The 18634-nt window shown below is 43.3% G+C and overlaps 1 protein-coding gene across 2 annotated transcripts; it reads left to right on the forward strand.

Annotated features, from left to right (window-relative positions):
* Positions 1-864: 864 nt before the first annotated feature.
* SNTN (sentan, cilia apical structure protein) lies at positions 865-18408 on the forward strand. Of its 2 annotated transcripts, none has more exons than XM_049863107.1 (4): positions 865-977; positions 3435-3469; positions 12257-12396; positions 18011-18408. In XM_049863107.1, the coding sequence occupies exons 1-4, from the start codon at positions 868-870 to the stop codon at positions 18014-18016; spliced, it is 291 nt and encodes a 96-aa protein (XP_049719064.1). In that variant the 5' UTR covers positions 865-867; the 3' UTR covers positions 18017-18408. The 2 variants fall into 2 exon arrangements, with proteins under 2 accessions (XP_049719064.1, XP_049719063.1); XM_049863106.1 differs by lacking the exon at positions 18011-18408 and adding an exon at positions 16632-17116.
* The last annotated feature ends 226 nt before the right edge of the window (positions 18409-18634 follow it).

Raw genomic sequence — 18634 nt, forward strand, 5'->3', positions numbered from 1 at the left:
TTACTCTGACCATCTCTCCAAACCAATAGCCACACCGAAGCCAGAGTTATCTTCCTAAAATGTAAGATTAATTCTTTTAGCCTCCTTGCTTAAAACCTATAGTTTCCCATTCTCTCTCTCTCGAGTAAAAAGTTCCCATGAGGTCTAGCTGCCCTGTTTCCTCTTCAGCATAAGCTTGAGCCACCCCCCCACTCAGCCACTGGCTTTCTTTCATCCCTCCTTAACAGGATACTCCCTTTCACTTCACGGTTTGTGGTTGTTAGGTTGTTAGGTGCCTTCAAGTAGATGTCAGCTCATAGTGACCCCATGTGACAGATTAGAACTTCCCCCAGAGGGTTTTTCTAGGCTGTAATCTTTATATGAGCAAATTGCCAGATTTTTCTCCTGCAGAGCCGCTGAGTGGGTTCAAACCGCTGACCTTTCAGTTAGCAGCCAAGCGTCTAACTATTGTGCCACCAGAGCTCCTGGGGGTTTGGCAGAGGCCTTCCTCCTGCTAATAGTACAGTTTCCTTCCCCTTCTTCTCTTCAAGCACTGCTTCCCTAGAGATGCCTCCTGATCTCCCTGACTTATGCCAATCTCATGGAGTAACACATTCTGTGTAATTACCTGGTTAATATCAGTCACCCCCACTAAGCCCCCTGAGATCAGGGCCTGTGTGTGACGCCTCCAGCACCTTGTATGGTGCCTAGCCCACAGTAGGTATATTTATTAAATGAGTGGATTGATCTAATGTCTACATACAGGAACACCAGGGAGAGCCCTTCTAAGAGTGCCATTGTATAGTTGTCATGGGGTGAATGGCAATAGCAACAGTGGGCAAGTGGCTGTTGCTTAGGAAGGACAGACACACAGCAGAGGGCCAGGCTATGTGTGGCTGCACCCACAGCACCCAGGACCAAGCGCTCCACTCGGAAGTGGGACCCAGTCCTTCTGCAGCCCCAACATCCACTTTAGCACCTAGGAAAATGCCTAAAAGGTCAGTGGCACTTGGCTCTCCTTTACTGAGTTTCATTTAACTTGCTAGTATATTTCCAAAGAGTTCTGGTGACATCGTAGTTAAAAGCTTGGCTGCTAACCAAAAGGTCGACAGTTCAAATCCACCATCCACTCTTTGGAACCCTATAGGGCAGTTCTACTTTGTCCTATAGGGTCGCTATGAGTCTGAATCAACTGGACTGCCACGGGTTTGGTTTTTATTTTCATCTCAACAGCTTGATAGCCAAGATAGTGTAAGTTTGGCACCTGTTACCTACCCTAATCAGCTTTAAATTGAATTTGAAAAACAAAAGGAACCTACTTGACTTTGACTGCAAACTGAAGGAGTGGTGATTAACACAAATATCTTTGATTGCCTCTTGAGAAATATTTATAAATCTAAAATTGGTAAGGATTTTAACTGAACAGCATATTTTTTCCAATTATCTACAACAGAGGGAAATTTCCTCCTATCATTCAAATGTGTAAAATGAGGTCTAATAAATGAAAAACATCTGTCCCCTGTAATTCTATTAAGGGGACCTACTTAGTTCAGAAAACATTTTTTTGCGCTCTTACCAGGTGGTGAGTCCTCTGGTAGGTGGGCAGTGGGAGGTATAGGGGTAACACAGCCTGCTCCCGTGGACCTCCCAGACTCATGGAAGAGAGAGGCCAAGGACCACGGCAACAGAGAAGAGTACAGGCCACGTTGTGAGTGCACACTGAGCAAAATGAACAGGCGGCATAGAGGTAGAGAATGTCACCCTGTGAAGCAATGATGATGGCGCAGAGCTTTAGGGGATGAAGATGAGCTCCCCAGGCGTCCAGGAGATCTGGGTCCAGCTTCCTAATTTTACAGAGAAGAAAATAAGGCCCCCAAAGGAGATGATCCCTCCACCAGTCAGTCCCAAAACCAGGGCTTGAACCCAAAAGCTCCTTTTGGGGAATTGTCCACCCTATGACCAAGTTCTTATTTATGTTTGCTTTCTCAAAAGCTACCCCAGCCGTTGGGGCATGAAGTATCGAGTGAACTTTGATTCGCTTTTTGAAAGGCGGCAAGATTCATCTCCCTGCCTCCAATCTGGCCCCTTTCCCATCTACTTCTGATGTAGTAGGCGACATAATTTTCAAAAATGCAAGTCTGATTTTGTCGTTCACTTACTCTTCAAATGCCTTTAGCATGGCACCTGAGTCCTTCATGAGGCCACAAAGGCTCAGCGTGATCTAGGCTCAGAGTGCTCTGGCCCTGGCGCTGACTTCCGCCTCATCTTCCACCTCTGTCTCCATCCTGCTCCAGGTTCCAGCCTCGCTGGATTTCCTCTGGTTCTTCAATCTTGTCTTGCTTTCTCCCACCTCAGAGCCTCAGCACACGCTTTTCCTTCTGCTTGAAACACCCTTCCACCTTCTTCACCTGACAAATGCCTACCAATTCATTAGGCTCAGGTAAAATGTCATTGCCATGACCTGTAGACTGGGTTTATTCCTCTCTGCCCTATATACGTGTTTAACGTCTGTCTTAGCCTCCAGACTCTAAACCCATAGAGGGCAAGGAGCATGCACTGACCCACCTCCACCCATCAGCAGGCTACCTAGATTTTTAGTTTGTTAGGCTAAGCTGCTGGAACAAATAAACTTCAAAATCTCAGGGGTTTATAGAACAAGAAGTTAGATTTTTATTTTCCATATGACAGTCCAGACTGGGGGTCCCAGGTCTGTGGCAACTCTGCTCCATGCAGCCACACAGGGACCCAGGCTGAGGGATGCCCCGCCATCTTCAACACGTGGTTTTCAAAGTCTTTATGGTAATTTCCATATCAGTCAGCTGAAAGTGGAAAAGAGCATGGAGGTGCTTACATGGAAGATGTGGGCTTTCCTTCCACTCCAGTTTCATTGGAGGGAATTTAGTCACACTGCCACATAACTGCAAAGAAGCCTGGGACATGTGGGTTAACAGGCCAGCCTCTGGCCAAGTGTTTCTTTACAACGTGGCAAGGGGAGAGGCTTTTAGCAGACAGCTGGCTGCTCTACTAGAGTGCTCAATGAACACTTGTCAAATAACAAAATAAGTTAATTTTATTACAGATTGGCTCATAAAATAAAGACTATCACCCATGAGTAATGAACTCCTTTTAAAAATTATCTATATGAGACCAAATGGTCAAAAAGATGAGAAGGTAAGGAGGCAGGGAACTAGAGAACTGGAAATGGTACAACCAGAAAGGAATGAATGAGAACGATGGTACACTGTGAAAAATGTAGTTGATATCACTGAATAATTTGTGTAGAAATTGTTAAATGGGAACCTGATTTGCTGTGTAAACTTTCGCCTTAAACACAATAAAATAGTATTTCGAATATTTTTTTAAATAAGTTAATTTTAAAATCATGGTATTGTTTTACTTTGGAGCATGCTATCAATACCCAAAGCCTTATTATGTTTTGTTCATTTTGTTGGCAGCATTGCAATATCCAAACAACTGGCTTCAATAGAAGGTAAGGAAGCCGTGGGGTGTCTGCACTTCCCTCAGGCAGGATGGCATGTCAAGATTTTAAAATAATTGGACATCAAAGATGTCAGGGTTGTACGGGAACTTGCAGATGTATCATCTAAACATTCATGATGTTCTTTTTAAAGTGTGGGAACTGAGGTCTGGTGACAGGAATTAGCTTGGTGGGTCCATTAAAGGCAGAGCTCAGATGAGAGCGTGGATCCCCTAACTCCTAATTCAGTGACCTCCCAGGAGTCCCACTGCCTTTGGACAGGCTGCACCCTCAGGATGTCAGGAGCAGAACCACGAGAGTCTGACTCATGAGGATTCAGTGGTGCTCAAGGTACAGCCAACTCCTGGCTGCCTTTGCTGATTGAGCCGAAACAGTGTGGCCAATTCCCAAAGTGTAAATATCTGCCCTCAGAATTCAATTTTATAGGTAATGAGATAATAATATTGCTATGGAAACAGCAATATAAGGAAAGAAAAACACATATACTTGGATCATTATCTTCTTCCAAAATGTGTGACTTTGAATGTTTACAGAGTAACAAGCATGGGCTGCCCTTCCATGTTCTGAAAACATCCAGCAAGACATTATGATTTTGCAGTCGCCTTTCCCTCCTGGACAGCTGGCCAACTCTCCAGAAGAGACTCTTGAAATTTTTATATAAATAAATCTTCATCTTAATGACAGTATTACTATTTTTGCCAGTGGGGTTATCCAATAGGCAAGGTAAGCATGGTGCTTGCCTTGCTTACTGGATAATCTATAGTGAAAATTTTCACATTTTTTCACCACATCAAAGATTCTGCTTCTAGGTATGGCTGGCATCTGTCTCTCTCCCAACCCTACAGCACCTTCCTACAGAATCAAAGCCTCTTTTCAAATTTACAATCTCTGACAGGGACAGATTACCAGTGAGCAAGGTAAGCACTACTTGTGCTTACATCCAATCAACACCTATGGAAGCAGCAGTCAAGAAAAAAAAAAAAAAAGACGCATTACATTGGACAAATCTGCTGCAAAAGACCTCTTTAAAGTGTTGAAAAGCAAAGATGTCACCTTGAAGACTAAGCTGCACCTGACCCAAGCCATGGTGTTTTTAATCACCTCATATGCATGTGAAAGCTGGACAATGAATAAGGAAGACTGAAGAAGAGTTGGTGCCTTTGAATTGGTGTTGGAGAAGAATAGTGAATAAACCATAGACTGCCAAAAGAATAAACAAATCTGTCTTGGAAGAGGTATGACCAGAATGCTCCTTAGAGGGAAGGATGGCGAGACTATGTCTCACCTACTTTGGACATGTTATCGGGGCGGGGGGGGGATCAGTCCCTGGAGAAGGACATCATGCTTGGTAAAATAAAGGGTTAGAGAAAAAGATAAGACCCTCAATGAGATAGGTTGACATAGAGGCTGCAACAACGGGCTCAAGCATAAGAACAATTGTGAGGATGGCGCAGGACCTGGCAGTGTTTTGTTCTGTTGTACATGGGGTCGCTATGAGTCGGAACAGAATTGACAGCACCTAACAACAACAACAAGCACGAGTTAGCCCATGCTTACCTTGCTTATTGGGTAATCCATCCCTGATTTTTACATTATAACAACACAACAGACCAACCATTATTTTTTTACAATTTATACAATTTCAGGAACTTTTGATAATTGTTCTATCACATTTCTTACACAATTTTTCCCATTCAGAACAGTTTTGCAGTGGGAAATTTTGAGTCATACCAGACTGGGTTGTTCTTTTGATATTGTTCCCTACTTCACCCCCGGAACTGGCAGAAACCAGTAAGAACCAGTTGGTGTGGAGTCAACTCTGACTCATGGTGACCTCACGTGTGTTAGAGCAGAACTGCGCTCCACAGGGTTTTCAATGGCTGAGTTTTCAGGAGAGATTGCCAGGCTTTTCTTTTAAGGTGTTTTTTTTTTTTTTTTTTTTTTTTTTGATAGACTTCAACCTCCTTCCTTTTGGTTAGCAGGTGAGCACATTAACCTTTTGCACAACCCAGGGACACCCAGAACTAGAATAGGCCCTGCCAAGAAATACTTGTTGGATGAATAGAGAGTTTAGGAAGCCCCACACAGTTCAGTATTATTATAGCATACAAAGTGAGCTAGGAAAAAATAGCAGGAGAGGGAGACATAAGCAGCCTGGGTTACCACTCTCTCCTCCACCCCCAGGGCAGAGGCAAGAGAGCTAATAAAAGACACCAGAACAGAAACACCAATCTCTTGCATTTTTAATGCACTTAGCCCTTTGTAATATGATTTCGCATACTCCTCACAACTCTGTGAGGCAGACAGGGCAGGGGTTAGAAGGCAACATGCTAGGTTTATTAAGGGAAGAACCCAACCATAAAAACAGGAAACCAAGCTTCTTGCAAAATATCATCAGCATTGGTAGGATAACCAGAAGTCCTCGTCATCTTTTATTTTTAATATTTTCTACTTGTGCTTTTACCATGAGCATATGTTGTTTTACAGTCTGGGGGGAAATGCAAGGTGGTGCTTTTTTTAAAAAAGAGAAGGAAGAGAAGGTAGCTAGTCCAAATGAAGTCCTCATCCAGACAGCAGCAGTCAAACCAAGAGTTCCACACAGGGTTGGAAAATGTCTGGATATCACAACCTCCACAGGATGCCCTGCAAGGAGGCACTCCAAGCTGGCTGATCTTTCCATGGGTCTTGAAGTCAGGCAGACCTTCAAATCCCACCTTGGCCACCCTACAATGTGACTTTAAGGCTTTTAGTCTCTCCCTGCATAGGAGTCCAATGTGTAAAATTGAGACACAAGAGTCCCTACCTCCACGAGTTCACTAAGTAGGATTAAATAAGATTATGAATGGAAGGAACCTGGCACATAGGAACCAAGGCAGGTGCCTAGCTTTTTTGCAAATTCACTCACAGCTGAAAAATCCACTCCTTCCTCACCAGGAGGGGACACCCAGGAGAGCAAGTGGCTGCTGTCCTCCATCAACAGTCTCAGACCCTGGAGAGCAGCTCAAACTAAGGCCCTAACTAATTATCTTGACTAATGTTCCTGGGGGAAGACATCATGCTGGTAAAGTGGAGGGCCAGCGGAAAATAGGAAGACCCTCAATGAGATGGAGTGACACAGTGGCTGCAACAATGGGCTCAAACATAACACTGATTGTAAGGATGGAGCAGGACCAGGTAATGTTTTGTTCTGTTGTACGTAGGGTCACTTTGAATCAGAACCGACTCAATGGCACTTCACAACAACAGCAACAATTATTAAATTAACTGTCCAGGTTACAAAAGAAATGTTTACCTCCTCAAGAATTAATGGGAAAGCAGTGGTTTGGTGGTAGAATGCTCGTCTTCCATGTGGAAGACCTGGGTTCAATTCCTGGCCAATGCGCCTCAAGTGCAGCCACCAACGAACTGTCACTGGAGTCTCGCATGTTGTTATGATGTTGAACTGGTTTCACTGGAGAGTCTAGACTAAGACAGAGTAGGAAGAAAGGCCTGGCAGTCAACTTCCAAACATGGATCACAGTGGTCTGATCCCATTGTGTATGGGGTCTCCATGTGTGAGGAGGTCAACTCTATGGTAGTTCACAACAATAAAGGATTAATATTGCTTTCTCCAAGGAATTTGCTTCTTAGAGATAGGACTATTTAGAAACGGAGTTTATTCCTCAGTCCCGTCTTAGTTATTAGGTGCTGCTATAACAGAAATACCACAGGTTGGTAGCTTTAACAAACAGAAATGTATTTTCTCACAGTTCAGGAGGATAGAAGTCCCAATTCAGGGCACTGGTTCTAGGGGAAGGCTTTCTCTCTCAGTCACCTCTGGAGGAAGCCCTTGTCTCTTTCTCAGCTTCTATTCCTGGTTTCTTGGTGATCTCCATGTGGCATGTCATCTATCTTCTCCCATCTCTGCTTGGTTCTCTGCTTGCTCAATCTGCTCTTTTCTATCTCAAGAGGTTAACTTAAAACACACCCTACACTAATACTGTGTCATTAATATAAAAAGGAAAACCCGTTCCCAAATGGGATGATAACCACTATACCAAAACCAAACCAAACCCACTGCTATCGAGTTGATTCTGACTCATAGTGACCCTATAGGCCAGGGTAGAACTGCCTCTTAGGGTCTCTAAAGCACGGCTGGTGGATTCAAATTGCCAACCTACTGGTTAGCAGCTGCCTTAGCTCTCAACCACTGCACCACCAAGGCACCATAAACAGTGTAGGGGCTAGAATTTACACATATTTTTAAACCAGAAAACCAAACCCACTGCCATCAAGTTGAATCTGACCATAGCGACCCTACAGAACAGAGTAGAACTGCCCCACAGGGTTTCCAAGAGTATCAATCTTTACGGAAGCAGACTGCCAGTTTTTCTCCCATAGAGCTGCTGGTGGGTTTGAACTGCCGACCTTTTGGTTAGCAGCCGAGTGCTTAACCACTGTGCTACCAGGGCTGCTTTTTTAAGGTACAGGGCTTTATAATATAGAGATTATACTAAAGGCCTTTAAAACTGAGCACTTAACCATTGCCCCACCAGGGCTCCTTCAACTCAAGGCTACCACCATTAAAAAAGGAAGTATACTGCAGTAGATCACTCCAACATTTCAAACACACACACCCCAAAAAGACCAACTGTGAGCTACAAGAAATATGGCCTTCTCCTTGTGCTTCCATGAACAGGAAAACGTTAAGCAATGGAGGGAGTAGCAGAGGTAGAGAAAAGAGGTGGCTAAGGATGGGGGAAAACAGTCAGAAACAGAATCAAGGAGTTTTCTGAAGCTGCAGGTCTAGGCTAGATAGGGGGCAGCCTCTAGGCAAACAGTCAGAAATGGGAATGGTAGGTACAAGTCAAAGGTCAGGGTGATTCTGAGAATCGGAAATTACATAGGAAATCAGGAAGCAAGTCATTCATTCAACACATGTTTGTTAAGCAGGTATCATGCTGTGGGCACTGAGTTGAGAATTCAACAGAAAACAAGACAGGTAAACAAAGTCTCTGTCTTCATGAAGCTTGTTTTCGACATGCTTTCAAAATCCAGCTCTGCCACTTATTGGTTCTGTGTCCTTACCAAGATCAGCTCCTCCTTCATTTATAAAACGGTATAATAACCCGTTCATGGATTGGAAGGGTGGACATAGTAAAGATGTCATTTCTTCCCTAACTGATCTATAGGTTTAACACAATTCCAGTCGAAGTCCCAGCAAGGTTTTTGTAGATAAACAAGCCTATTCTAAACTTTGTATGGGAAGAAAAAGGCCCTAGAATAGGCAAAACAATCTTGAAAAAGAAGAATAAAGGGGCAGGAACCACTCTCCCTAACCTTAAGACTTATTATATAGTTATGGTAGTCAAGACAGTGAGATTCTGAGCCCAGAAGAACTAGATGGTGCCCAGCTACCACTACCGACCGGTCTGACCAGGATCACAATATAGTTGTCCCTCATCCCTCAGTATCAGCAGGGAATTGGTTCCAGAAACCCCACAGATAACAAAATCTGAGGATGCTTAAGTCCCTTATATACAGTGGTGTTCCTATTGTTGTTGTTAGGTGCCATTGAGTCGGTTCTCACTCATAGCAACCCTATTCGCAACAGAACGAAACACTGCCCCGTCCTGCGCCATCCTCACAATAGTTGCTATGCTTAAGCCTATTGTTACAGCCACTGTGTCAATCCATCTTGTTGAGGGTCTTCCTCTTTTTCGCTGACCATCTACTTTACCAAGTATAAAATCCTTCTCCAGGAACTGATCCATCCTGATAACATGTCCAACGTATGTGAGACGTAGTCTCCCCATCCTTGTTTCTAAGGTGCATTCTGGTTGTACTTCTTCCAAGACAGATTTGTTTGTTCTTCTGGCAGTCCATGGTATATTCAGTATTCTTCGCCAACACCACAGTTCAAAGACACCAGTTCTTCTGCAGTCTTCCTTAATCCTTGTCCAGCTTTCACATGCATATGAGGTGATTGAGAACACTATGGCTTGAGTCAGGTGCAGCTTAGTGTTCAAGGTGATATCTTTGCTTTTCAACACTTTCAAGAGGTCCTTTGCGACCAATATGCCCAATGCAATGTGTCTTTTGATTTTTTGATTGCTGCTTCCATGGCTGTTGGTCGTGCTTCCAAGTAAAATGACACACTTCACAATCTCAATCTTTTCTCCTTTTATCATGATGCTGCTTTTTGGTTCAGTTGTGAAGATTTTTGTTTTCTTTCTGTTGAGGTGTAATCCATACTGAAGACTGTGGTCTTTGATCTTCATCAATAAGTGCTTCAAGTCCTCTTTACTTTCAGCAAACAAGGTCGTGTCATCTGCATAACGCATGATGTTAACGAACCTTCCTCCGGTCCTGACACCCTGTTCTTCATATAGTCCAGCTTCTCAGGTTATCTGCTCAGCATACAGATTGAATAGGTATGGTGGAAGGATACAACCCTGACTCACACCTTTTCTGACTTTAAGCCATACAGTATCCCCTTGTTCTGTTCGAATGACTGCCTCTTGATCCATGTACAGATTCTTCATGAGTACATTTAAGTGCTCTGGAATTCCCATTCTCGGCAATGTTATCCATAATTTGTTATGATCCACACAGTCAAATGCCTTACATAGTCAGTAAAAAACAGGTAAACATCTTTCTGATTTTCTCTGCTTTCAGCCAGGATCCATCCGACATCAGCAATGATATCCCTGGCTCCATGTCCTCTTCTACATCTGGCTTGGATTTCTGGCAGTTCCCTGTCAATATACTGAGGCAACTACTTTTGAATGATCTTCAGCAAAATTTTGCTTGTGTGTGATATTAATGATATTGTTCTATAATTTCTGCATTTGGTTGGATCACCTTTCCTGGGAATAGGCATATATATGGATCTCGTCCGGTCAGCTGGCCAGGTAGCTGTCTTCCAAATTTCTTGGCATAGATGAGTGAGCACTTCCAGCACTGCATCCTTTTGTTGAAATATCTCACTTGGTATTCCGTCAATTCCTGGAGCTCTGTTTTTCACCAATGCCTTCAGAGCAGCTTGGACTTCTTCCTTCAGTACCATCAGTTCCTGAGCATATGTTACCTCCAGAAATGGTTGAACATTGACCAATTGCTTTTGGTATAGTGACTCTCTGTATTCCTTCCATCTTCTTTTGATGCTTCCTGTCTCATTTAATATTTTCCCCCATAGCGTCCTTCAGTATTGTAACTTGAGGCTTGAATTTTTTTCTTTCAGCTTGAGAAATGCTGAGCGTGTTCTTCCCTTTTGGTTTTCTTTCTCCAGCTCTTTGCATATGTCATCATAATATTTTACTTTGTCTTCTCGAGCTGTCCATTGAAATCTTCTGTTCAGCTCTTTTACTTCATCATTTTTTCCTTTTGGTTTAGCTACTTGATGAGAGTAAGTTCCAGATTCTCTTCTGACATCCATTTAGGTCTTTTCTTTCTCTCCTGTCTTTTTAATGACCTCTTGCTTTCTTCATGTATGATGTCTTTGATGTCATTCCACAACTTGTCTGGTCTTCGGTCATTAGTGTTCAACACTTCAAATCTATTCTTAAGATGGTGTCTAAATTCAGGTGGGATATACTCAAGATCGTACTCTGGCTCTCGTCGACTTGTTCTAATTTTCTTCAGTTTCAACGTGAACTTGCATATGAGTAATTGATGGTCTGATCTGAAGTTGGCCTCTGGCCTTGTTCTGGTTGATGATATTTTTTCCATCATCTCTTTCCACAGATGCAGTCGATTTGATTCCTGTGTATTCCATCTGGCAAGGTCCATGTGTATAGTCACTGTTTATGTTGGCGAAAAAAAGTATTTGCAATGAAAAAGTTGCTGGTCTTGCAAAATTCAGTCATGCGATCTCCAGCATGGTTTCTATCACCAAGACCTATTTTCTCAAATACCGATCCTTCTTCTTTGTTTCCAAGTTTCAAATTCCAATCACCAGTAATTATCAGTGCATCTTGATTGCATGTTCAATCAATTTCAGACTGCAGATGTTGGTCCAAAAATCAAACCAAACCCAGCCCTGCCAAGTGTATAAATCTTCAATTTCTTCATCTTTGGCCTTGGTGGTCAGTGCATAAATTTGAATAATAGTTGTATTAACTGGTCTTCCTTGTAGGTATATGGATACTCTCCTATCACTGACAGCGTTACACTTTGGGATAGATGTTCTTTTTGAAGATTCCCCTTCAAGTTGTCATTCCCAGCATAGTAGATCATAGGATTGTCCGATTCACATTGACCAATACCAGTCCATTTCAGCTCACAAATGCCTGGCATATCAATGTTTATGTGTTCCATTTCATTTTTGACGACTTCCAATTTCCCTAGATTCATACCTTGTACATTCCAGGTTCCAGTTATTAATGGATGTTTGCAGCTGTTTCTTCTCATTTTGAGTCATGTCACATCAGCAAATGAAGGTCCTGAAAGCTTGACTCCATCCACGTCATTAAGGTTGACTCTACCTTGAGGAGGCAGCTCTTCCCCAGTCATCTTTTGAGTGCCTTCCAACCTGAGGGGCTCATCTTCTGAGGGACCCACCTTAATTCTACTCAGTGTAATTGCTTCTGAAGGAAATTTTGTTCTCCCCTGTTTAAAGAGCCAGGATCAGACAACCCCATGTCCTTCCCAGAGGGGGAGGAAAAGAGCCTAAGCACAGGGTCACACTGACACCCTCCAACCCTCTTCCACCCAGTACTCTTGGAAGATACAGCCCCAAGTTTGGGGAAGGGTTATTTCTAACCTAGGAAGCATCTTTGCCCATTTCTTCTCTCATAGCTCTACGGAAGGGCTCAGATCTGGAAAAAGCCATGGCCACCTTCGCTCTGACTTTCAGAAACTCTTCTGACCCTGATGGAAAACTTGGAAAAACTACCGCCAGAAATCTGCTGCATAGCCAATTTGGGGGTTTCACAGAGGTGAGAAGGGTAATATGCATGAAGAAAGAGGGGTTACCCATATTGGCTAGCCAGAAGAGCCAACGACGACGACAGCTCAAGGCCACCTTGACGTTGTTTTGCAAACACTTATTGAGCACTTGCCAAAGGCAGTGAGCTGGGCACTGGGGCCAGTACAATGAACAACTACTAAAGAGATATGCTGAAAAGTAATTAGAAATATTCAAAGGGCAGTGAGAGAGTAGAACAGAGGTGCTCTCCTGGGGCAGTGATCAAAGAAGGGCTACTGGAAAATTAAGTTATAAGCTGAGATCTGAAGAATAAGCAGAACATAGCAGGGAGGTGAGAGCAATGGCAGTCCAAGGAGAGGACACGGCAGGTGCAACAGCCAGGAGGCAGATCAAGGTTCTGGAAGGTCAGTATTCCAAGGAGGCAAGGGAAGTGTCAAATGGTGGGAGATGAGGCTGGGGAGGTGGGCAGAACCCAAACCTTTCAGAGGCGTAGTCTGGAGGCAAGAAGAAGCCACGAATTGTTCCTAAGTCCAGGACTAATAGATAACAACGGCTGTAGTGTGGACAAGACTAGAGCAGAGGGTGGGACAGAGAAGAAGGGGGTAACTGTGGGGAGCAAGACAAACAAAAGATGGTGGTGGCTCCCAGTAGGGTGGTGAAATGGAGAGAAACATCAAATACAAGAGACATTTGGAGGTTAAGAAGAAGGTTAAGACCCTGATCATTGATTGGCTTGTGAGAACTGAAGGATGAAAGGGAGCGAAGAATGAGAATGGTCGGTGGTCCCATTGCCAGAGAAGAGAAAGATGAGAATAAGCAGATACAGGGTGAGGTGGAGGGAAGTGAGCAGGAGAAGATGAGTTCTGTTAGGCTATGTCGATTTGAAGGCGTCAGTGAGACATTCAAGTGGATATACTCAGACAGCAACAGGATTTAGAGCTGAGAGGTCAGGATAGAGATCTGGGTTACAGCTACAAAACTGAGAGTTCAGAGAGTATAGATGGAAACTGTTCTGAAGGGGGTGCTCTAAATCACCAAAGGGTAGATTTCTCAAACTTCAGTCATTACAATACCATCGTCAATATTTTTCCCATATTTACCAATTATTACTTAGAATTGTTTTCATTCACTCTGTACTTAAATAAATTTATTTTATAAGGATACTTTATTTTAAATGTAAATTCAGTAGGTGAAAGTGGGAGATAAGAGTAAAAAAAAAACAGATGACTATAAGTTCTTTTATTAACGTCTACTCTTGTATCAAAAAACAGCTTTACATTCAGCCAGCAGTGTGTTCAAACTCTGGGAAATACTGACAAAGGGAAAAAGTGTAAGAAGAAAAGGGAGCCCCATGCAGAGCCTCTGGTAGGCAGAGCAAGAAAGAACTTAAAAGAAGGTTATCGCCAAGGTTCTATGTGTGCTCTGAGTTAGTAAAAAGAAAATGATGTAATTCCATATTTAAAAGTATATGTATATATATTATGTATATGTTTTTAGTGTACTACCTACCAGGGAAAGCTGGGTGAAGAATATGACTTCCTGTGAGTGTGTAATTATTTCAAAAATGCTTGTGTGTGTGTGTGTGATACGGTGTGATGCATAGAAAAAGTACTGGAAAGAAATGTTAGTAGTAGTCAGCCACCTTTGGATGATAGGGTTATTTGTACATTCTACTTTTTAAAAAATATATATTTTTAAATTTTCTATACTAAACAGGCATTATTTTTAAAAAAAAAAAAATTTAAGAAAAGCTATCGTTTTTTCAGCAGAACTATCCGGCAGGATTTGGTGTGAGATAAAAAGCTTTGGGGAACCTACAAAGGGGAGGTAAATCCTCCACGATGCAAACCGAGTATCAGAGGCCTCACCTGTAACGTCTGCTGCACCAGGCCTCACCTGTAACATTTCCTGCACCAGGCCTCCCCTCTAACGTCTGCTGTACCAGGCCTCACCTGTAATGGCTTCTGCACCAGGTCTCACATGTAATGTTTGCTTCCCCAGGCCGTACCTGGTGGCCTGGCAAATCCTCAGGAAGTGCTTAACAAGTATGAAAATAAAGGCCCAGTGGATGAATCCCCTCGATTTCATCCATCACCCCTCTGAGGACACCAGAGGAAAATATTAAAAATCAAACGCGTTAGGAAAGACACCTTCAGCCTCGTGCCCCTAAGTGCAGGCTAAAGCCAGGAAAGGCAGGGAATTTCTGGGTCTTTGTAGCAGCAGACACACCTAGGCCTCAGTGTGATGCTGCTCTGCTGGAGATGAGAGGCACCCTCAATCAGAGCCGTGTTTTAGAGGCTCCTGAGAGAACAGTTCTTCCTGGAGCCTTCTCAGTACCAATGGCGGTAGTTTGACTTCACTCAGCAAACATGTAACTTCGGAATGCTGTCTTGGGCCGACCACCCCTTCTGGGAGATTCCCCAAGGCACGTACATGTGCAGAGCCAATGGCAAAGACAGCGAAGCCCACTTCATCTGTAACTGGGCTTTGTCCTAAAACCCCAGGGTGGGGTTCTCTGGAAAGCTGAGCTGGACCTTTCGGCTCAGGCCTGAGCTCTTTGGGGAACGTCCCCTTTCCCAAACGTCCAAACATGCACCCTAAGGAGTCCCTGGGTTGTGCAGTTGGTTAAGCACTCAGGTGCTAAAAGAAAGGTTGGAAGTTCAAGTCTACCCAAATGCTCCTCAGAAGTAAGGCCTGGTGATCTATTGAAGAATCAGCCAGTGAAAATCTTCTGGTGCACAGCTCTACTCTGACGCACACGGTTAGCCTTTTACTTTGAGCCCTGGCAGCACAGTGGTTAAGTGATACAGCTGCTAACCAAAAGGTTGGCAGTTCAAATCCACCAGCTGCTCCTTGGAAACTCTATGGGAAAGTTCTACTCTGTCCTATAAGGCCATAATGGGTCAGAATCCACTAGACAGCAACAGGTATAGCCATTTAAATATAATAAAACGGAGCACCTAAAGGCACTGCTAAAAAGATAGAAAGCAAGATGACTGATCATGTCCCAAGAGGACTGGACCTCGTCAGCTTCCTGGTCTTACAATACACAGAAAAATGGAGGAAGACCTACACTCATCTCAGACCTTTGAGCCAACAGTAGACCACTCCACTAGTAAAACAGTCCAATCGCTGTGTTGGAATCTGACCCTTTCAAAACAGTACTCAGCTCTCAGACCTGGGAGGAGGGCTCCCTTCGCCGTCTCTGCATCAGTGATCTCTTGAGGAGAGCCAGTCTAGAGAAGCAAGAACTGGCTGAAGCCTCTAAGTGGAACGTGTCAAGTGCCCTAGTCTTTGGTGTGATGTATCTGACAGCTGGCACATGAGTGAGAAGTCTGGGCTGAACTAAATGTAAACCTAGCTCAGTGCAACAGTGAATCAAATGACCCTAATGTTTTTAGTGTCACTGCAGTGGTTTGAAACTGAAAAGTCACTCCTTTTATGTACAATTAAAGAGTTTCTATCTGACTTTTAATTAATTAAATATACTGATCAGTTTTTCCTTCAGTCTTACTGTTTGTGAGGACTGTGAACTTGGGTTTCATTTATGCTTAACCACCTTCCCAAGCACATATTCTCTTTTAGCAGCTGTTATTCCATGTTGCTAGTGAACACAAAGTGGACGCTTCCCATAGTAAATGTTGTTGTTTGTTGCTGAGTGCCACTGAGTCAGTTCCGGCTCATAGCGACCCCATGTTACAGGGCAGTGCCCCATAGGGTTTCCTAGGCTGTAATCTTCATGGGAGCAGATCATCAGGCCTTTCTCCCGAGGAGCTACTGGGTGGGTTTGTCCCACCAAAATTTTGCCTAACAGACAAGGGCTCCATTATGCCACCAGGGCTCCTTATTAAGGGATTTGATTTTGAAAATCTGAAAACATAACCATATCTATGTCCATGGAGGGGCTGATAGCTTAGTAGGTAAGAGCAAGGCTTCTGGATCCATAGATGAGGCTAAGAATCCAGTCTGTACCAATAGCACCTAACTTTGGGCAAGTTCCTGAATTCTCACTGAATCTCTGATGATGCATCACAAAACAGGAATAACAGCAGTACTTATCCAATAAGGTTACCGCGAGGATGAAATGAGGTAAGTCCTAAAAATATTTAAACCAGTGCTCAGCTGATAGCACCGGCAGCAACTTGACAGGCAGTTATTGCTAATGATGTTCATTATAGCTTATTACCGTGAACTCAGGGCAGCACAGCACGTTGGGTTTTTACTTACCCTTCTTCATTCTCACAGGGACAAGAAACCAAGCCAAAATACAGACAGATCCTTTCTGAACTGGAAGAGCACATGGAAAATAAGCTTGACTTTGAGGATTTCATGATCTTGCTCCTAAGTGTCACTGTAATGTCAGATCTGCTGCAAAATATATGGAGCACAAAATAGTTTTAAAAATGCAGTTAAACAAAATAAAGGCAAAGCCAGTGTGAAGCAGTTAAGCAAGTTTCTATCTTAGTTTTAATTAATTGAATACTGTCAGCCCCTCAGTATCCATAGGTTCTGCGGCCATGGGTTCAACCAATCTCAGATAGAATATATTTGGGGAACAAAAAGAAAGTTCCAAAAAGCAAAACTTGAATTTGCCACACACCGAGCACTACACTGAATCCAGGCAATTGAAGTGATGTAAGGCACCCCGTGCTGTGGCCTCCAGCATCTCAGATCCTCAGCTTCTCTCCAGCACTCATTGTTGGAGCTTTATTCACCTCCAGTCTTGTCATTATTCCCTACACAATACAGTGTAACAACTATTCACGTAGCATTTACATTGCATTGGGTATTACAAGTAATCTAGAGATGCTTTAAAGTATGCGGAAGCATGTGTGTAGGTTGTCTGCAAATACCACACCATTGTATATAGGGATCTTGAGCATCCATGGATTTGGGTATCCACAGAGGGTCCCAGAACCAATCCCCCGTGGATACCGAGGGATGACGACACTGATTAAGCCTTTGGGATGATTCTGATTTCTAATAATCAAAGTCAATATTATTCCAGAATTTACTCATCCCTTTCAGGAATGCTTGAATTATGTAGTCTCTGGGTGCTTTATATTATGACATATTTGATACCACTGAATATCACATTGCTCTTGCTACATCACTGGTGACTTAGAGCACTTGTCTTGGAGTCATTCAATCACTCATTTATTCACTCATTAATGGTATCTGTTGGGCATCTGCTTTATGAAAGACGCTTCCAGGATACAGTAAGGAACTGACCAGTCTCTGCTGCCCCCCCGACCTTACAGTGTAGCAGAAGAGATGGACATCGAATGACTTATTCATCTGTTGCATGTATGATTGTCATCATTATAAGGGCTACAGGGTCCTAACAGAGCTTGTCACTTGACCTGGGTTCAAAGATCAGAGAAGTCTTACTGACACTGTAAAAGGCAGAACCACAGGGGAGAAAAACAGGTCCGTGGTTGCCAGGGCTGTGGGTGGGAAGTGTGGTGGTCCACAAATGGACATAAGGGAAATTTGGGGGCAATGGAAAAGTTCTAAATCTTCTTTGTGATGGTGATTACAGGACTATGCGTTTGCCAAACGCTTAGAACTGCACACTAAAACTGGTGAATTTGACTGTATGTTACTGTATGTAACTCTTTTAGGCATAAGATCCTAACACAATGTCCCGTCGCTGACTTGGCTCCAGTTCTTTCTGTAAAAATCCAACAGACACTCAATGGCATCTCAGAAACCCAACTGCGATCCCCAGGAGAGAGGACCTGATAGGCCGAGTATGAGTAGAGACTGCTCCCGGTGCAAAAATCTAAATAAACAGGACTTTAAGACATGATTTCATCCTTGTAATCTCTGGCCATACAACTCTTTGAGATTGTGATCTAAAAGTGGGCGTTAGCAAAGACCCACACCCCCCTGTGGCCACATCCTGTATCCCTAAGTTTAAATTATTTATGTGTTGTTGTTTCGCATTGAGCCTATTCCGACTCAAAGAAACCCTATAAAGACAGAACAGAACTTCCCCATGGAGTTTTCTAGGCTATAATCTTTAAAGGAGTAGATCACCAGGTCTTTTCTCCCTCATGTGGCTGGTGGGTTCCAACTGCTGACCTTTCAGTTAGCAGCCAAGAGCTCACCATTGTGCCACCAGGGCTCCTATATATGGGTGTATGTGTTTATGCACGTATTTTATACATGTGTATAAAATATACCAACAGACTGAGAGAATTTTCAATTTTATTGGTCATTCTCCACAGCTTGGGAGTTAAAGT

Source organism: Elephas maximus, chromosome 20, assembly GCF_024166365.1.
Source record: "Elephas maximus indicus isolate mEleMax1 chromosome 20, mEleMax1 primary haplotype, whole genome shotgun sequence".
Lineage (NCBI taxonomy): Eukaryota > Metazoa > Chordata > Mammalia > Proboscidea > Elephantidae > Elephas > Elephas maximus.